General features: G+C 41.2%; 1 protein-coding gene across 4 annotated transcripts in view; it reads left to right on the top strand.

The window, feature by feature from the left end:
• Nucleotides 1-3761: 3761 nt before the first annotated feature.
• The window catches only part of GSDME (gasdermin E), a 50588-nt gene continuing 35832 nt past the window's right edge, over nt 3762-18517 (top strand). For all 4 annotated transcript variants that reach the window (XM_039862564.1, XM_039862563.1, XM_039862562.1 and 1 more), the window contains exons 1-3: nt 3762-3900; nt 11309-11538; nt 15062-15254. In XM_039862564.1, the coding sequence (XP_039718498.1) occupies nt 11328-11538; nt 15062-15254 (404 nt within the window). In that variant the 5' untranslated portion in view covers nt 3762-3900; nt 11309-11327. The remainder of the gene's footprint in view (nt 3901-11308; nt 11539-15061; nt 15255-18517) is intronic.

The raw sequence follows: 18517 nt of genomic DNA, 5'->3' as shown, positions 1-18517 counted from the left end.
CAGATAAGTGTTGCCTCCTAGCCATTCCTGCCAAGGCATTAGATATGTGGGTGAAGCTATGTTGGACCCAGCAGATTAGGCCATTCACTGGCTAAATTCCACTGGGCGATCCCAGTCAATGCTGCACGGAACTGAAGAATCATTCAGCTGAGCCCTGCCCAAAGGCTTGACCTGCAAAATCATGAGATATAATGAAATGGTTATTGTTTCAAACCACTAAGTTTTAGGGTATGCAGTAAACAATAATTGGAACAAGAAATTACTTCCTTATTTGTCCAATAATATTTGCATAGAGACTTTTAATTTTGACAATTTTGTTGATCATTTGCTGGCCACCAAGTAAATTTCAGTTCTCCTTGCGTCTGTATCTGTAATTGAATAAGAGATGGTTGGGACACTGACAGAAACAGGTTATTAACTCTGGGTCATAGTTAACCCTCTGTAAAGCTTTTTATTTTAAAGCAATAATTGGTAATCTGCATTAGCAATACAGTCTCTGGTTTAAAAAAACACTTGAGATTCGGGAGGTAAATTAAATTGGTTTAAAAATATATATCGATGTATGCTAAATTTTATTTTAGTTTACGTTGGTAGCTATGTTCTTCTGAGAAGCAGTCAATGTGGTAAAAGACAAATTATACATAGGTGAAAAATTTCAGGCTCAATTTAAAAGTGACATTATATAAAAAGTGATTATTAAAGAAAAGAATACTCACTTTTATTGAGGGCCTACTATGTGTTGAGTGCTTTTTATTCATCTTCTTTTTTAATCTCATGACAATGCTATAAGTAATTTTTAAATGCGAAGTAAAAATTTTGTCTAAGGTCTCAGCTGGTAAGTGATGGTCCGGATTTGACTCAAATTTGACAGATCCAAAGCCTGTGTGCTTTCTTTCTGCAGAGGTGATTCATCTAAAAGAGTGAAGATCTCAAGTGACATCTAACTGTGGTTTTAAGTGCAAAAAAATTTTGCATTTCTCTGATGATTAGTGACAATGAATATCTTCACATGTCTATTGGCCATTTGTATGTCCTCTTTGGAGATGTCTATTAAGGCTTTCTGCCCATTTTTAAACTGAATTGTTTGTTTCAAGTAGGTACTAAACTTATTGGGAGATCACTTCATAAATTATATAAATGTCTGACCACTATGTTATATACCTGAAACTAATATAACATTGAATTTCAACTATAATTGAAAAATAAAAATTAACAAAAAAGAATGTAGGTCTCTCCAAAAGTGGCTCCCAAAGAAATAGGAAGTTCCTAATTATAAACATAACTATTCAAAAATACAATAGAAAAGTAGACTGTCAGTTAGGGCTTTGCCAGAAGCCTCCTGATCCCCCCGCCATGAGACAGGGAGAGTAGTCCTGGTAAAAAGGAGGGAAGGGAGGGGAGGGGATGGAGGGGAGGGGAAGAAAGGGAGGGGAACCCTCTTACACACAATTCATCTCTGCCTCCCAACACACACAGGTGTGTCAAACACTGCTTGGTGGTGTGACTCTTGTGGTGCTTCTTATTTTTGCTCTGGAGAATCTGTACTGTTTGGTGGTTTAAAAGCTGGGATGGTGTCAAATGATCCAGGTTTAAATCTTGGTTTTTTCTCTTCCCAGATGGATGGGCTTCCCAGTTTGTGACTCGGTTTACTCGTTTGTAACTTGGACCTCCAACTGGTTTCTGTGAGGATTAAATGAGCCAATCAGTGCATGTGATATACTCAGAACCGTGCTTGGCAACAGTTAATCAAAAGTGCCATATAAATATTAGCTGCTGTTCATACTACTATCTTCCTCAAGCATTTAATTGAAAGGCAATGAGTAGGCCAAAAGACTGATGGAATTTGAAGCTACTGAATAACTTGTTACCAAAAAGTTCACGTAGTCTGTTACAAGTGGTAACCTATGCAGACAGAGGACGAGAAGGGCCAGGGTGGAACCTCATGAACATTCTGTTTATGAGACTGTTCTTAAGATTAATGTCTTATGTCAGGAGGCAATAATATTTGATTACAAGCCAGAGTCATCACTATATGATTCAATCAAGATAGAGAACCAATAGCCTAGATGAAATGTCTCTTGAAAAGCCAGGACAGTGATTCTTTGTTTCTTCTAATACCTAATCCCTTTGTCAAGGCAGGAGGCCTAAAGGAGGCCACCACCCTCAATAGTTTCTATCCACTCACTCATCCGACAACCATTAATTATGCCTTGTGCCAGGCACTGCTAAGATGAGTAAGACCCTACGATCTAGTTCGAGAAACAAACAAGAAGATGCATTAGTTCAACATTTTTTTACTCTCTACCATGCATTGGGTACTATGGTAGGTGATGGGTATAGTGAACAAAGCGGACAAAAGACCCTGCCCTTATGGAGCTGACATTTCAGGGAAGAGGAAGATGCGATAATACACAAAATTAGTATGATAAGTATAATCTATCAGTTGGTGATCAGAGCAAAGGAGAAAAATAAAAGCAGGTAGGGACCTGGGAGTGTGCCTGTGTGTTGGTGGACTGGCTGAACTTTTAATTTGAATACAGATGGTCTCCAACTTACGCTGGTTCAACTTAGCATTTTTCAATTCTTTGATGGTGCAAAAGCAATATGCATTCAGTTGATTGATTTATACCTAGGGATATGCCAACCAGCCACAGCTCCCAGTCAGCCATGCCATTACCAGGGTAGACAACCAGTACTCTGCAATGTATTCACTGTGTTAGATGATTTTGCTCAACTGTAGGCTAATGTAAGTGTTCTGAGCATGTTTTAGCTAAGCTATGATATTCAGTAGGTTGAGTGTCTTAAATGCATTTTTGACTTAGGATATTTTTAACTTATGCTGGGTTTATCTGGATGTAACTCCGCGTTAAGCTGAGGTGCATCTGTAGTCAGTGATGGCTTTACTGAGATAAGGAAATGGGGTAACTGTAATTTAGGGATATGCCCAGAGCATGTGGGAGCCCAAGAGAAAGCCCTGCGTCCTCCCCCGCCTTGAAGGCAGCAACAAAACTTATACTACCGAGTAAATTCTCAGAGGGCATAAATTTTATTTTCCCTCCTTCATTCTTCTCAGCCTAGCAGAGCTGCTCAGAGATGATTTATAAATACTGACTGAAGGGAAATAGTGTTCAAGTCAGTCTATCAGCAAGCAATTTTTTTGGCACCAACTATGCTCAAACTCACTCATTCGGCATTAACTAAGCACCCTGGTATGTGAGAGGTGCTGGATTCTGCCCTCAAGGAATTTAGAATAGTTACATGGATTATTAATAAGCGTCAGGATTAAATGTGGACACAGTCACACCACATATCGGGACATTCCCAGGCACGGGCACAAGGGGCTGTCCCACAGGCTAGAGCGGCCTCGGACGGCTCCAGTGGGACCCTGAAGCCACAGGGCCAGTCCACGCCCCACCGTTGTTGGCGGGTCCCGGCGGTGCACTCAGACCCACGGCGCTGGGGAGAGCCCTGGGGCGCGCCCTGGGGCGCAAGCGACCGGCTCCGGGGCAGTCCCAGGAAGAAAGGAAGCGGCTCACTCCGGGCCTGCTTTGGGCAGGTCTCGGGACGCAGCCCGCCATCCCCAGCCCCGCCTCGGCGGCAGCCCAGCGCCAGGCCCGCCGCTGCCCTCGTCCTCGGGCCGCGCTCGCTGGACTCCGCGCGCCAGGCGCCTCTCGGCCCCGCCGCGCCCCGCCGCGCCCCTCCTCTCCCCCTTCGGGCGCGCCCGCGGCCCGCAGCCCGGCCTCCGGCTCCAGGGGCGGGGACGAGCCAGGGTCCCGCCGGCCCGGCCTCGGAACGCCCGCCCCGGCCGGGCCCGCCCCCCCGGGGCATCTTCGACTCGGGCGGGCTCGGGTGTGGAGCGCGCAGCGCGCGGCTGCTGGGACCGAGCGGCGGGCGCCGGAGGTGAGTGCGGGCGGGCGGGCGGGCTGCGCTGTGTCCCGGCGCGGCTGCCTCCTCTCGGGGACACCCCTCCCCTCTGTCCCCCTGAAGGCAGGCGGATCGGTCGGCTGCCCGCAGCAGGACAGCGGGCCGCGTCGCGTCCCTACCACTGCCCCCGTCCCACCCTCCTGCCCCCGCTGCCACTGCCTCCCCTGGCCGTTGGAAGGGCAGCTGGTACCTCTGTCGTCCGTCGTCACCATCCCGTCCCCAATCCTTCATTCTTTGTTCCGGTTTCTTGTCCAGCTGTGCGGAGGCTTTTTCCCAGCCTGGGGGGCCTGTGTGCGGAAAGGCCGGAGCCGACGCGGAATTCGGTCTCTCGGCACCGGAACGGGCCTCGACCGCCTGGGTCTGGGATGGGGAGGAGGCAGGGCTCCCCGGCCGTTCCCGGCCTGGGGTGGGATGACATCGCAGCTGGCCGCCTCGCGTCCCGGGGCCTTAGCGTGCGGACCCCAGACGCTGCCAGGAGCCCGCTTCCCACCTGCACCTGAGAAGGGAAGACTAGACGGCGGCTCTCGGGAGCGCGTTTTTCGTAGATTGTTAAAAAACCACTCGTTCACAGCCTTCCCTGCACCAGGGAGTGAACAGGGTGGTGAGAGGGATGCGTGTCTTGATATCGCTGCGGTAAGAGGCAGATAGATGATGCGCCAGTGATATGACAGCTGTGCTGTCAGAGAAACCGCTGAATAAATTAGAGTAAAAGAGTCATTTTCAAAATCCACCACCAACGAGCTCTTCTGATAAAGGAAAACAGCCTGGAGAAGCTGAGCCCAGGCAACTGGAGACTTGGAAAAAACGTGGCCCAAGCTCCCAGCTGCTGCCCCTCAGCTCGCCTGCTGTTAACAGGAGGCTTTATGGTTTCCAGAACTGCTTTTCTTTTTGTTCTTTCTCAAGGGATCCAGAGGGTTCTTCTCTATCCTTAATCAATCTCTCTTCTGTTATCCACTCCACTTCCCAAAGGCCTTTGCCTCACCCTGCCTCCTTTTCCCAAATTCAGGCCTGTCTAGTGACCATCCTTTGTTTTTTGTCTTTTGCATACTAATTTTTATTTTAGGAGGAAATGATAGAGTACCTGGTCTTTAATTCGTCATCTTATTATAAAAGTGAGCTCAGGTACTGGCCCGAAGATGTAAAAGGATGACACCTCTGTTTTAATTTTATAGACTCAATTTCACTTTGTTATTGAGAAAACCAGAAATAACTCAAAAGGTGCTGAAGTTGTTAGCTAGGAGACAAGTACAGCAATGTCACATTTCCCTAGGCAGTGAGGAAATAATGTGTTCCATAGCCATGACTTTTGCTTCCACCATAACTGAAGTTTACCCTTTTGAACACACTTTCTTACTTTACAAATTGAGTCATTCGTAGCCCAGATTAAAAAAACAAAAAACAAACAAACAAAAAAAACAACTGACTGGGGCGTCAACAGAGCAGAGTGGTCAGGGCTCAGGCTGGGGAGGCAGGTGGATCTTGGTTGGAATCTGGGCTCAGCATTAATTCTCTAATATGAGAATAAATGGCTGCTAGTCAGAGACTTTCAGGAACACACTTAGAGTTGAATAAGTTGGGTTTGTTGCTTGTCGCACTAAGGAAGACCTCGTGTCATGCGGAACCCTGGCAGGTCTCAGTAAGGGTGTTAGAAGGGAATTAGGGGATTCGGGCTTGTAGGTGATTTGGGGGAGAGTTTATGGAAACGGAACTTCGCTCTGTTGGATGCTGCGAGGATTGCAGGAGATCGTGTTGAGTATCTTCATAATTTGTCTAGAAGGAGGGATGACAGAGTGAGGCTAAAGCTGTGGTTGGCCAAGATGCAGCAGTCACTCCATAGCCAGAGTGGGTGGTGGTAGCGGGGGGTGTTTGGTCATTTTTGTGGTTTGGACAATGTTTACATTTTTTTCTGTGGTCAGTCAAGATGATGACAGGTCTTGTTTTGGTTTTGATTTGTCCTGACCAGAGTGGCCTTGCTCAATGTTGATGTTCTGTGACATCGTTCGTGTCCAGCAGGGGAACTCCAGGCCAGCTGATCATTCCAGGCCCGTTTCCAGATGTCACAGCCGCTTCTTTTTTTCTTGTAATCTTGGGCAAGTTACTTGACATTTTTGAACTTCAGTTTCCACATCTGTGAAATGTGGACAATGCCTGCTTGGGGTTATTGTGGAGATGAAATGACAAAATGAATAGAGAGGATGTAGCCCAATGCCTGCCACATAGCGGTTACTCAACGTACAGTTGTCCCTCTCTTGAACTAATTTATTTTGATGTTGAAGTTTCTTCCCTAGAACTATTCGGGCAGAGGCCTAGTGAGCAAACAGAGCTGCTCTAGAGAAGAAACAGGTTGAGAATGAGAAAGAACTGGGTTCTCTCCAATTCAAAGGTTTGATCATCCCATCACTCTGAATCAGTCTTAAGAATGGACACTAGTGATGATAGTATCTTCTTATGCAATCAGTACCTCAGCAACTAGTTTTAGGATTCTTTGCTCCCAGGAGCCAGTGGCCCCAGGTAGTCATGTGCTTTTCTGACTCTGTGTTGGTGTCTTGATTTCCCCATCTCTTTCTTTGAGATCTCTTATGCAGGAGTCTGATTCAAGCTTGCATATCCTTACTTCATTTGGCTCTCTGAGTTCTGCTTTGGGAAACTGGGAAGCCACATAGGTAGGTGAGAAGGGACTATATGCTAATAGAATTCTTAAGGCCCTGTGTGAGGGCCCAGAAGCTGTGGTACAGCTGTGAAGTGCATCAGGTTTTTGATCGTGAGCATTTTGAGCTAGATCACTCACGAGGCCATTTTCGTCTGCTTCCAGGTTGGAGCATTCTGGAAATTTGAATCTGAAGTCTGATTTCTGGTTAACAGAGACATTATTGTGCTTGTCAGTGTCAGACCACTTAGGTTCTAGATAGTTTAGTTGGCCCCAGGCGTATAATCTAACTTTTCCTGGGCAGTTACTTTAGATGTTTGAGTAAGTGTGGCAGCTTATCGTCTCCCAGTGCCCCATGATAAAATCTGTTGCATTAAATTTCTAGCCTATATCTTGCCTGATCTATTGTATCAGAAGTTCTTAGGAGTAAAGAAAAAAGAAACAATAGAAAGTGGCCAATGACACAGTTAAGAAAAAGAAATACAAAAGGCTTTAAACAAAAGATGCTTGATTTCATTTTTATTAAAATGACATAACTTAAAACTATACTGAGATACCATTTCTCATCTATGAGACTAACAAAAAGACAGAAGTTTGATAATATATTCAGTTGCTGAGACTGATACTTTCCTATCTTATTGGTGTGACTGCAAAATGGTACAGCCTATAAATTATAGATACATTTACCATTGACCTAGCAATCCCTCTTCTAGAAATTTCCCTTTGGATACTATTGCCCATGTATGAAGAAGATATACATTCAAGAGCATTTAGTGTGGCATTTTTATCATAACAAAAATTTAGGAAAGAAAATTAGAAATAACCTGAGTAACCAGCAATATTACATAAATAACAATACACCCTCATGATGGAGTGTCATGCAGCCATAAAGAAGAAGGCACTATCGTGGGAAGATCTCCAGGGCATATTGTTACGAGACAAAAGCAAGGTGTGGAACAGAATGTGGACTACTTCTTACTTACATTTGCATAAAGAATCACGAAGGTAATACACCTGAAGGGGAGAGGGGTGACAGAGTCGATGTGACCTGGGTAGGAATGGGGCTTTTTGGTGTCTATCTCCTCACATAAAATATATTATGTACTCAGACACAATAATAAAAATACTCTGACTTCACAAGGAGAATATATTCCTTGATTGAATAAGCCTGAGGCTAAGAAAAAAAACCTCTGCAAATCAATAGCCATCTCAGTTAACTCTTTCTAAGGCAACCTATCATGTCAACAAGGCAAACTGGCGGCGTTTGATGTTAGATAAAAAAAAAAAAGGCAATTTAGCAGTACCCTTTCTGCATCCTCTATTCCTCTGGGGGAGGATTGGCATCATTACTAAGGCTTTACCCTGTATAACAGATGGGTTTTGTTATGTTTTGTTTTGTTTTGTAATGGCAGACCCAATTTGGATTCTTCAGAAACCCGTTTGATCTGAAGGCAAGTTAGTGAACTCCCTTTCAGGTTGTCCCAGAAAAGAATAGAAACCAAGAAGACAGAGATCCTAACACCAGTAGTAAACGGAGGCAGATTCTGTTGCAGCTTGTCTTTTAGACAAGCAGGGTGAATTCCCATAGGTCACTGGGGAGACCTTATATGGTTAAAAGTTTGGCAAAATAAATCTTGCACCTTATCCTCAATACTGCCTTATTGTTCCCCACTGATCTGCTTCCTCCCTAATTGCCTCTCTTGGTGACTGGAGTTTCCATCTCATCAGCCCAGCCCACAGCTGAGCTAGCTGGAGGCCATTCTAGGGGGTCTCCTCTCTTTCTTCCAATCAGAGTCCTGGGGAATCCACCAAACCAGCATCTTTTCTATCCTTAGGCCACCGACATAGTTCAGCATTGTCATTTGTTGTCCATCTTTAATCTTCCAGCTGGTTTTCTATTTTGCTTCTAGAAGGTCTTTTTAAGGGAACAGTCGGATCACATTGTACCCTATACAGTCCGTCTGATGGCTCCTGCTGCCTTGGCCCCCAGCAGGAGAGGCATGAGTCTTTTGGGCCTTGTTCATACATGCAGACCCAGGAAAAAGTCCTCAGACTGAAAAATATGTCTCTGTAAGCAGGGGGCAGAGACAGACTGAAGAAAGAGGCCCCTCCATGGAGTCTGGCAATTAACAGAGTTTATTAAGGGAAACTCATGAGACACATCTGGGACAGCTGCAATTCAAAGAAGATATCCTTTGTGCCACTCGAGCAGTGCCAAAAAATTATCTAGAACAGGGCAGGTTGGATGGGGGTACTGGTATGAACCTCGTACCAGGTGCAGGAAAATGCCTTATATGCTTGCCCAGGTCAGAACAATGGCCTGTTCCATGAACCACCACCATGGGATATGGGAGAGGTACTGGTTTATGTCAGAAGGAAGGTATCCATCAAAGATAGTCTTGTATGGGTTTTACAGGAAGCAGTCTCTGTTCTAGCCCAGCTCTAGCTCATGGGTCCAGCAGCGGACACGTCTTGGAGCAGTCTCTCCTCCACAGATGTGGACCGGGGCTGCATCCTTGACCTTTGCCCTACCCAACTCTAGAACCCTGCGCGCAAGTGTGGAACTTGTCTCAGAGCTTGAAAAGCAATTACAGGTCTGTCAAGGAAGTGCTGATGGGCATCCCATCACAAAACTGTATCTCCTGGACATTAAGAAATTGGTGGCCACAAATCTTGCTTTGCACTGTCTTCCCCACCCCTCACCGCCACCTGCAAATTTGGGGCATTTAGAAGTGCCGCTCATCTGCTAGAGCATCTTCTCAGTGCTCTTTGCCTGTTTGCTTCTACTTAGCAACTTCTGTGACCCTATGTTCCCTCCAGTTGGCTTTAGATGCCTTTTTCTTTGTTCATTCCTTGTAGCAATCAGTGTTAATATATAGCATAAAGCTTAGCTGCTTATTTCTCCATCTGGCCACCATACTCATTAAGGACAGAGACCACTTTTTGCTCTGTATCTTAAGTGCTTCAACATGGTACCTGGGTATAGTAGGTACTTAAGAATAACTGATGATTGATTCAATAAATGTCTCGATAAATGAACAAGAGAATGTCCATTGCATGTAAGATCTTGATGCTTAGTATAATGAGAGCTTAATTAGAGATGAAAGCCTGAGCATAGTACTTAGTTTTCTTTCTTTGCAATTTATTCTTTCTCAGAAAGGTAATTTGTGCATGTTTTTAGAATCCCTTCTTTAAATGTTTATTCTTATTGTTAACATACAAGAACAGAGTTAGGTAGCTACACGATAATTTTAAGATACTTTAGAGAAGAACTGATGTTGAGTAAGACAAATGTTTTCTGATTCCATAGAGAAAATTTATGTTAAAAAAAATGGGTTGAGCTAGTTAATATCTGAGATTACTCCTGGCTTTCACATTCTATGATTTTATTATCTATGTGACTACCAGACACCATGGTACAAATACAAATAAAACAATTCTTGTCTATTATACATTTTAACCTTTGACCATGGGTAGTTTTTAAAAATCTTATTTCAGTTTGTGCTTTTTTTTGAGTAATAATGATTATATATATGTGTATTTGTATGTGTACACATATATATGCATTTATATATATATATATATATGGCTATGTGGCTATGTGCAATTTATGTATTGTGAAATGTTTATAACCTTTGTTCATGTTTTTACTACAGTATTTTAGAACTTTATTTGCAAAAGTTTTTTTATATATTAACCTTTTTTTTATATATAAGTTCTTTGTTATAAATCTTACAAGTATTTTTTCAGTTTCTATTTGTCTTCTTCAAGGCCATTCTCATCCTACAATTGTACAAATATTTGTCTGTATTTTTTCTAGTACCTTTATGGTTTCATTTTTCCTCGAAAAACCATCCAGTCTATTGAGAATGTAACGCATGAGATCAAAACACATGAGACTTTATTTTTTCCAGATGATTAGCCAGTTCTAGAAGCATGTGTTGAATACTTTATACTTCATTCACTAAATATACTACTTTTATATCTTCCAGTGTGTCTCAGCTGTAGAGTGACTGGGCCTTCATTTCTGGATGAAAAAGTAATAGCTAGTTAATTTCCATTAATAAAGGAGAAATCACATAGTGTAGAGAAAAAGCACCTTTGACTCTTCAAAGAAGCGGTCATAAGTAAGATGCAAATTGGGCTAGTCAGTATTTTGCTCCACAGATATTCCCAGGTCTCCACCTTCCAGATACTTGGCGTAGGATTATATTTCCTGACCATTATGGTTGGCTGAGGCCATGTGACTAGTTCTGACAATTTGTGGGTGGACGTGATGTGTGTGTGTCATTTTGGGGCCAGAGCATTTAACTGCTGGTCTGAGACTTTCTGGAACTCTCTTTCCTGTTGGCTGATGACTGACAATGTTCAGGATGGTGGTCCCCCCTTCAGTTTGGCTCCCTGAATGACTGCGATGAGCAAAGCTCTCCTATCCTTCTGTATTGGACATGTAGTTTCAGCAGTAAATAAACATTTATTGTTATAAGCCACTAAGATTTGGAAGTTATTTGTTTCTGAAGCATAACCTTGCCTACCCTGACTTATATACACAGTCTCTTTCAGTAATTTCAGTTTGATTTATTTGTCATCTACTGAACTCAAGCTAGAGGCTTTTCTAGTAAGAAAGTTTTCTTTAATGGATACTGATTGATACTAGGGAGGAACAAGGTAATTTTAGGAAAAAAGTTATGAAATAATGACTAATTTGGGGATAACATTATTATTTATTTTTTTCAGGTAATTTGGAGCTCTCAAAATGTTTGCCAAAGCAACAAAGAATTTTCTTAGAGAAGTTGATTCTGGAGGTGATCTGATTGCAGTATCGAACTTGAATGACTCTGATAAGTTACAACTTCTAAGCCTAGTGACCAAAAAAAAGAGATTCTGGTGCTGGCAGAGACCAAAGTATAACTTTTTATCTGTCACCCTTGGAGATGTGCTCATAGAAGACCAATTTCTGAGTCCAGGTATGTTTATTTGCTACGTTCTATAGTTAATCCCAGAACAGAAGATGATGTTTTTTCTAGACACATGTCTCGAGTGATTATAAGGTGATACCTTATAATGACGTCTCCTGTTTCTTTGTCTACTATCTTAAAAACATTCTAAAATGAACAAAATTCTGTACATCTGACATTAAAAGTTATAAATTAATCTTTAAAAACTGATATTACAGTTTGGGATATAAAGGCAGACATGCGCATTGTAGATGCCAATGTAAGTGGGATGGATCTACCACCCAAATTTGGTTTGGTGTTGAGGTTGATAATGGTACCTATATATCAAGAGGGTATGAAATGTTTTATTACTCACATAAGGAAGCTTTCTGGGTAGAGTGTGGCAGGCTCCCAAGCTGGTCCAAAAACAGCTAGAGATGGGGCGTGGGGATAAGGAGATCGGCTCAGCTTTGATTGTGATGAAGAGGTAGGATGAGGGTTCTGCATGTGGGCTGTGGCTTTCAAGGTTTGAATTTCCAGCCAGTGACAATGTAGGGAACACCTGGGTTTTCTTACTAGCTTGTCTAGATGTGTAACAAAGGGAAAAGGGAGTGATGGACTTGAAAGCTGTCAGCCGTCAAACATTAAAAATAGAGTCAGACTCATTATTACAGTAGAGTATTTATAAATATAGAAAGGCATAAAGAAAATAAATCAACAAAATGCCACCATCAACCGTTAATACCCGTTAGTACTCGGACTGTAGTCTTTTTTACCTCTGCATCTAACTTTTAGAAACAAAATCAAAACATAATATATATAATTTTATATACTCTTTACTTATTTTTTATTTAACTTTATATAAGTTTTCCTTTATGGTTTTAAATATTTCTTCATACTATTTTCAACAGACACATAATATTTTTTTGTATGTAAGCACCTTCATTTATTTCCTTAACCATTCCAGTGTAGTGCTTAATAAGTAAGGCTGCAGTGAACATTTTTGTCTGAATTTGTTTTTCCTTTAAGCAAATGCATCAGCATCCTTATGCTACTCATTGAAGACTTCTGCTACTCATTACTATACTACTTTTTGGAACATGGTGATATGTGAAAGTATCATCAGCTCTTAATTATTGGACTAAATGTTGTCCAAGTCTTCTTTCAGCTCTGAAGTTCTCCGATTTTGTGACTGCATCCCTAGTAAAGGGGAAAAGAGAGAGGAGTTAATTGGTTAATCACTAAACTTTCTTCCAGACCCGCATTCTAGCCAGTGTTTTCTTCAGCTAGACTCGTTATCAGAACTGTCTAGCTATGGGTGAATGGACCGATATTCATTTTATGTCAACTCACCCCCGCACCTGGATTTCTGGTAGAACTTCTACTGTGGGGCAAGAGAGAAAAATTCACAGAATAGATCGTGGACCCCTGAGTAAGTGCAGTTTCACTGCCCTGCTGCTGAAGAGCCTCTTTTGTGGTGTCCCGAAAGTTCATAAAGACTCGCGTTAGATGGATGAGGCCAGTTGTCGCTGCAGATGAAGAAGTCTCAAATACGTTCATCGTCTGAGGCCAGAGCTCACCCTGGTTCTGTGTCCTGTTGGTGTTAGGGCTGTGATGAGAGATGTCCTCTACCTTACCTACAGAGCATAGCCTGGGGACGTGAAGGTTGAGGGATGGTGACTTAGTTGTTCAGTCCAGTGAGAGCCTATTGCTTTCCTCGCTCTTTCCCCTCTACCAGCAGCAGCTGATGGCATGAGGCAGAAGGGTGTACAAACAACATCTTTTTTGGAAGTGTGTCCAGGGTAACTTTTTTTGGAATACACAGACAGTCTTAGGTGTGTCCCCACAGTTTCCAGGAGTGGTAATAACCTGACTGAGACCAGAATTGTGACCTAAAGATAGAATTTCTGTTTGTGTAGCACTTTGTAAAGCCTGAGACGCTCTTGTTTATCAGGGATGATGTTCTGGCCTAAACCCAGTGGATAAATTGAGCACTTACTATGTGCCAGGCTCTGTTTTACATGATTTACATACATGGACTTAACACAGAATCCATCAGGTAGGAATTATTAATCATCTCCAAATTATATACCACAAACCTGAGGGTCAGGGCTCTGAATGTTCCCCAAGGTCTCCCAGCAAGGAATATTAGAGTAGTGATAAAATCTCAAGCTCTTGGCAGTGCTCTGTGCTGCTTCTCAAAGTATTTCCCAGAGTGTTTCTCTTTCACAAGATGTGAATAAGAAAAGGCTTTGAAGTGGAGGTATTTTCACAGGCTTCCTTTTGCTGCTGGTGGTGGAGATGATTCTTTACTTTGTAAATGTCAAAGATAATGAATGGTGACTAATTCTCATTAACCTTGGTTGAGGAATGGGTTTCCCTGACTGGAGTGAAAAAAAAAATACAGGTGTTGAGGGCAGTGAGTAGATGGAAAGAAAGAAGACTTTCAGACTCCAAATGGATTTGAATCCCCTAAGCAGCACCACCAGGGGCCCAGGAGAGCCTTGGGTTGGGGGAAAGGATAAGGCCAAGTGTGAAGTTCCTTCGAGACTCTGAATCTATGTTCCTGAGTGATGATGATGGAAACTCTTTCTATGGCAGTATTCAGTTGGATTAAAAATCTGAACATTAGAAATCTGTATATGTGACAAGACTGACAGTTCAGGTATGAGATCATCAGATACTTATTTTTAGTGTTCAGATAAAATGGGCAGATCTTGTAGGCAGTCTGTAGCAATCACCTGGAAATGATAGATGAGGAGCTTGGCAATACCCAGGAGATTTTGATTGAAGCTGGGACACCAGGTGGGTGGTAGCAGCTTCCTTAGTGTCTGGGAAGCCAGAAGAATGGGGAGTCTGGAGTTCGCTTGTTCCAGGGTGGTGTTTGAGGGAGGACATGCCGACTGACTCAGGAAGACAGAGATAAGGAATTGCATGACGAGGAATAGAATGACTGGGTAGAGGTCAGATATAAGCAGATAAGTGTGACAGATGGTAATGAAAGCCAGAGGAATGTTCTTTAAGACTGGCGGGTGGGAAGGGACCTGAGGATAAGTGCAGGTGGCTGACCTGCCAGACACTGAGTAAGGCAGGCCACTGAGTGTGTGTCCTGGGCGGGTCTGCTATTTTCTTTTTGTTTGGGTGTCATCTTCATTTAGTTCTTTCACTCTGGAAAGGCACACATTTAAAATGTTCTATTTCTTCACCTGGATAGTGGTTAAACAGATGCTTGCTTTAAAATTATTCATTAAATTCTATAGATATTATTTAAGCATTTGATTATATATGTATATATTGGAATTAAAAGATGAAAAAACATAAAAGCACCCAGTAGAGCCCTGGCCCCCAGTTCACGCCACGCTCTCTGTCAGCGCCCAGGTGTGCTGGCTCCATTTCCCTCTGCCCATACACACAGCATGGCTGCCAGCTTTCCATTTTGAATGCAAGCCTCGTGTTTCCCATGGATCTTCACAGGATTGGAAAGCTAAGTGACCTAAGACCCAGAGGTGGCCATATTGTCATCAGATTCCCTTGTATGTCTTATTCACTCCAGTGGTCGTGGAGTCGGACTTTGTGAAATACGAGGGAAAGTTTAAAAACCATGTGAGTGGGACCATCGAGACGACACTGGGGAAGGTCAAGTTGAATATTGGAGGCAAAGGCCTTATGGAGAGTCAGTCTTCATTTGGAACCCTGAGGAAACAGGAAGTGGACTTGCAGCAGCTCCTCAGGGATGCCGTGGAGAGGTAAGGAGAACTTTATTTGGCATTTTGGATTTGGACATGTCTCACATTTAAACTTGGATCTTTGTTTAAATGGTAACCAGTAGGAACTTGGCAAATCAACAAACATTCTGGAATGCCCGTTGTGCTGAAACTTTGAGGAGCTCATTCTTTTATTTTTTAAAATTTTTTAATATTTCAATTACAGTTGACATACAATAGTCTATTAATTTCAGATGTGCAACATAATTTTTAGGCATTTATGTAACTTACGAAGTGATCATTCCGATAAGCCTAGTACCCATCTAACACCATACATAGTTATTACAATATTATTGACTATATTCCCTATGCTTTACTTTGTATCCCCGTGACTGTTTCTATGACTGGTCATTTTTACTTCTTAATCTCTTCACCTTTTTCATCCTTCCCTCTCCCCCTGTTCCCATACAGCAACCATCAGTTTGTCTCTGTATCTATGAGCTTGTTTCTGTTTTGTTGTCTTTTTCTTTGTTTTTTAGATTCTACATGTAAGTGAAATTATATGGTATTTGTCTTTTTCTGCCTGACTTATTTCATTTAGCATTATACTCTCTAGGTGCATCCATGTTGTTGCAAATGGCAAGATTTTATTCTTTTTATGTCTGGGTAATATTCTCTTGTATGTATGTAAGTACATCATCTCTATTCATTTGTTTATTGATGGACACATATGTTGCTTCCATATCTTTGCTATTGTAAATAGTGCTGCAGTGAACATAGGGGTGCATATGTCTCTTCAAATTAGTGTTTTGAGATTTTTTGGATGAATACCCAGAAGTAGAATTACTGGGTCATATGGTAGTTCAATTTTTAATTTTTTTGAGGAACCTCCATGCTGTTTTTCATAGTGGCTGCACCAATTTACAATTCCACCAACAGAGCATGAGGGTTCCCTTTTCTCCACATCCTTGCCAACACTTGTTGTTTGTTGATTTATTGATGATAGCCATTCTGACAGCTGTGAGGTGATATCTCATTGTGGGTGGTTTTAACTTGCATTTCTCTCATGATTAGTGATGTTGAGCATCTTTTTATATGTCCATTGGCCATCTGTATGTCTTCTTCGGAGAAATGACTGTCAAGATCCTCTGCCCGTTTTTTAACTGGATTGTTTGATTTTTTTTGGTGTCATATGACTTCCTTTTAGATATTAACCCCTTATTGGCTGTATTATTGGTGAATATAATCTCCCATTCTGTAGGTTGTCTTTTTGTTTTGTTGGTGGGTTTCCTTTGTTATGCAAAAAATTTTAGTTTGATGAAGTCCGTTGGTTTATGTATATTTTTTGTTTCCCTTGCTTGAGGAGACATATTAAAAAAAAAGTTACAAAGAGCAATGTCAAAGAGTTTACTGCTTACGTTTTCTTCTAGGAGTTTTATGATGTAGGGTCTTACATGTAAGTCTTTAAGTCATTTTGAGTTTATTCTTATATATGATGTAAGTAGGTGATCCAGTTTCATTCTTTTGGGTGTATTTGCCAGATTTTCCCAACACCATTTATTGAATAGACTGTCTTTACCCCATTGTATATCCTGTCGCCTTCGTCATAGATTAAGTGACCATATAGGTGTGAGTTTATTTCTGGGCCCTCTATTCTGTTCCATTGGTCTATGTGTCTGTTTTTATGCCAGCACCATGCTGTTTTGATTACTATAGCCTCATAGTATAGTTTGATATCAGGTAATGTGACGCTGCCAACATTATTCTTCTTTCTCAATATTGCTTTGGCTATTCGGGGTCTCTTGTGGTTTCATATTAATTTTAGGATTATTTGTTCTAGTTCTGAAAAATACCATTGGTATTTTGATAGGGATTGCATAGAATCTGTAGATTGCTTTGGATAGTATAGACATTTTAACAACGTTAATTATTTCTGTTCATGAGCACGGTATATGCTTCCATTTATTTGTATCTTCAATTTCTTTCTTCATGTCTTATAATTTTCCAAATACAAGTCTTTTACCTCCTTGGTTAAATTCATTCCTAGGTATTTTATTGTTTTTGATGCAATTGTAAATGGGATTGTTTTCTTAATTTCTCTTTCTAATAGTTTGTTATTGGTGTATAAGAATGCAATCGATTTCTGAATATTAATTTTGTATCCTGCTACTTTACTGAATTCATTTATTAGCTCTAATAGTTCTTTGGTGAATTCTTTAGGATTCTCTATATATAGTATCATGTCATCTGCAAATAATGACAGTTTTACTTCTTCCTTTCCAATCCAGATGCTTTTTATTTCTTTTTCTTGTCTGATTGCTGTGGCTAGGACTTCCACTACTACAATGAGTAAAAACGGCGACAGCAGATACCACTGTCTTGTTCCTGATCTTAAAGTAAAAGCTTTCAGCTTTTTCACCATTGAGTGTGATGTTAGCTGTGGGTTTGTCATATATGGCCTTTATTATCTTGAGGTATATTCCCTCTATCCCTACTTTGCTGAGAATTTTTATCATGAATAGATGTTGGATTTTGTCAAATGTTTTTTCTGCATCTATTAATAAGATCATACGGTTTTTATCTTTCATTTTGTTTATGTAGTATGTCACATTAATTGATTCATAGATATTGAACAAGCTTGCATACCAGGAATAAATTCTACTTGATCATGTATACCATCTTTTAATGTATTGCTGAATTGGTTTACTAATATTTTATTGAGAATTTTTCTTTTATGTTCATCAAGTATATTGGCCTATAATTTCCTTTTTTTTTTTTTTTGTAGTCTGTCTGGTTTTGATATTAGGATAATGCTGGCCTCATGAAATGAACTTGAGGGTCTTCTCATCTCTTCAATTTTTTGGAATAGTTTGAGAAGGATTTGTATTAATTCTCTTCTGAATGTTTAGTAAAATTCACCGGTGAAGCCATCCGATCCAGGGCTCTTGTTTGTTGGGAGTTTTTTGATTACTGATTTGATTTCGTTAGTAATTATTGGTCTGTTCAGATTTTCTGTTTCTTCCTTGGAAAGTGTATATTTCTAGGAACTTATCCATTTCTTCCAGGTTGTCCAATTTATTGGCATATAATTGTTCATAGTTATTTCCTTATTTCTGTGGTGTTGGTCTCGTCTTTCATTTCTGATTTTATTTGGTCCCTCTCTCTTTTTTTTTTTTTTAATGAGTCTGGCTAAAGGTTTATCAATTTTGTTAATCTCTCAAAGAATCAGCTCTTGGTTTCATTGATCTTTTGTACTTTGTTTTTAGATTCTATTTCTTTCATTTACACTCTAATCTTTATTCTCT

The sequence above is a fragment of the Pteropus medius genome, unplaced genomic scaffold, assembly GCF_902729225.1.
Source record: "Pteropus medius unplaced genomic scaffold, Ma_sr-lr_union100, whole genome shotgun sequence".
NCBI lineage: Eukaryota > Metazoa > Chordata > Mammalia > Chiroptera > Pteropodidae > Pteropus > Pteropus medius.
The sequence above is the reverse complement of the archived record's forward strand: the minus strand, read 5'-3'. Positions and strand labels throughout refer to the sequence as shown.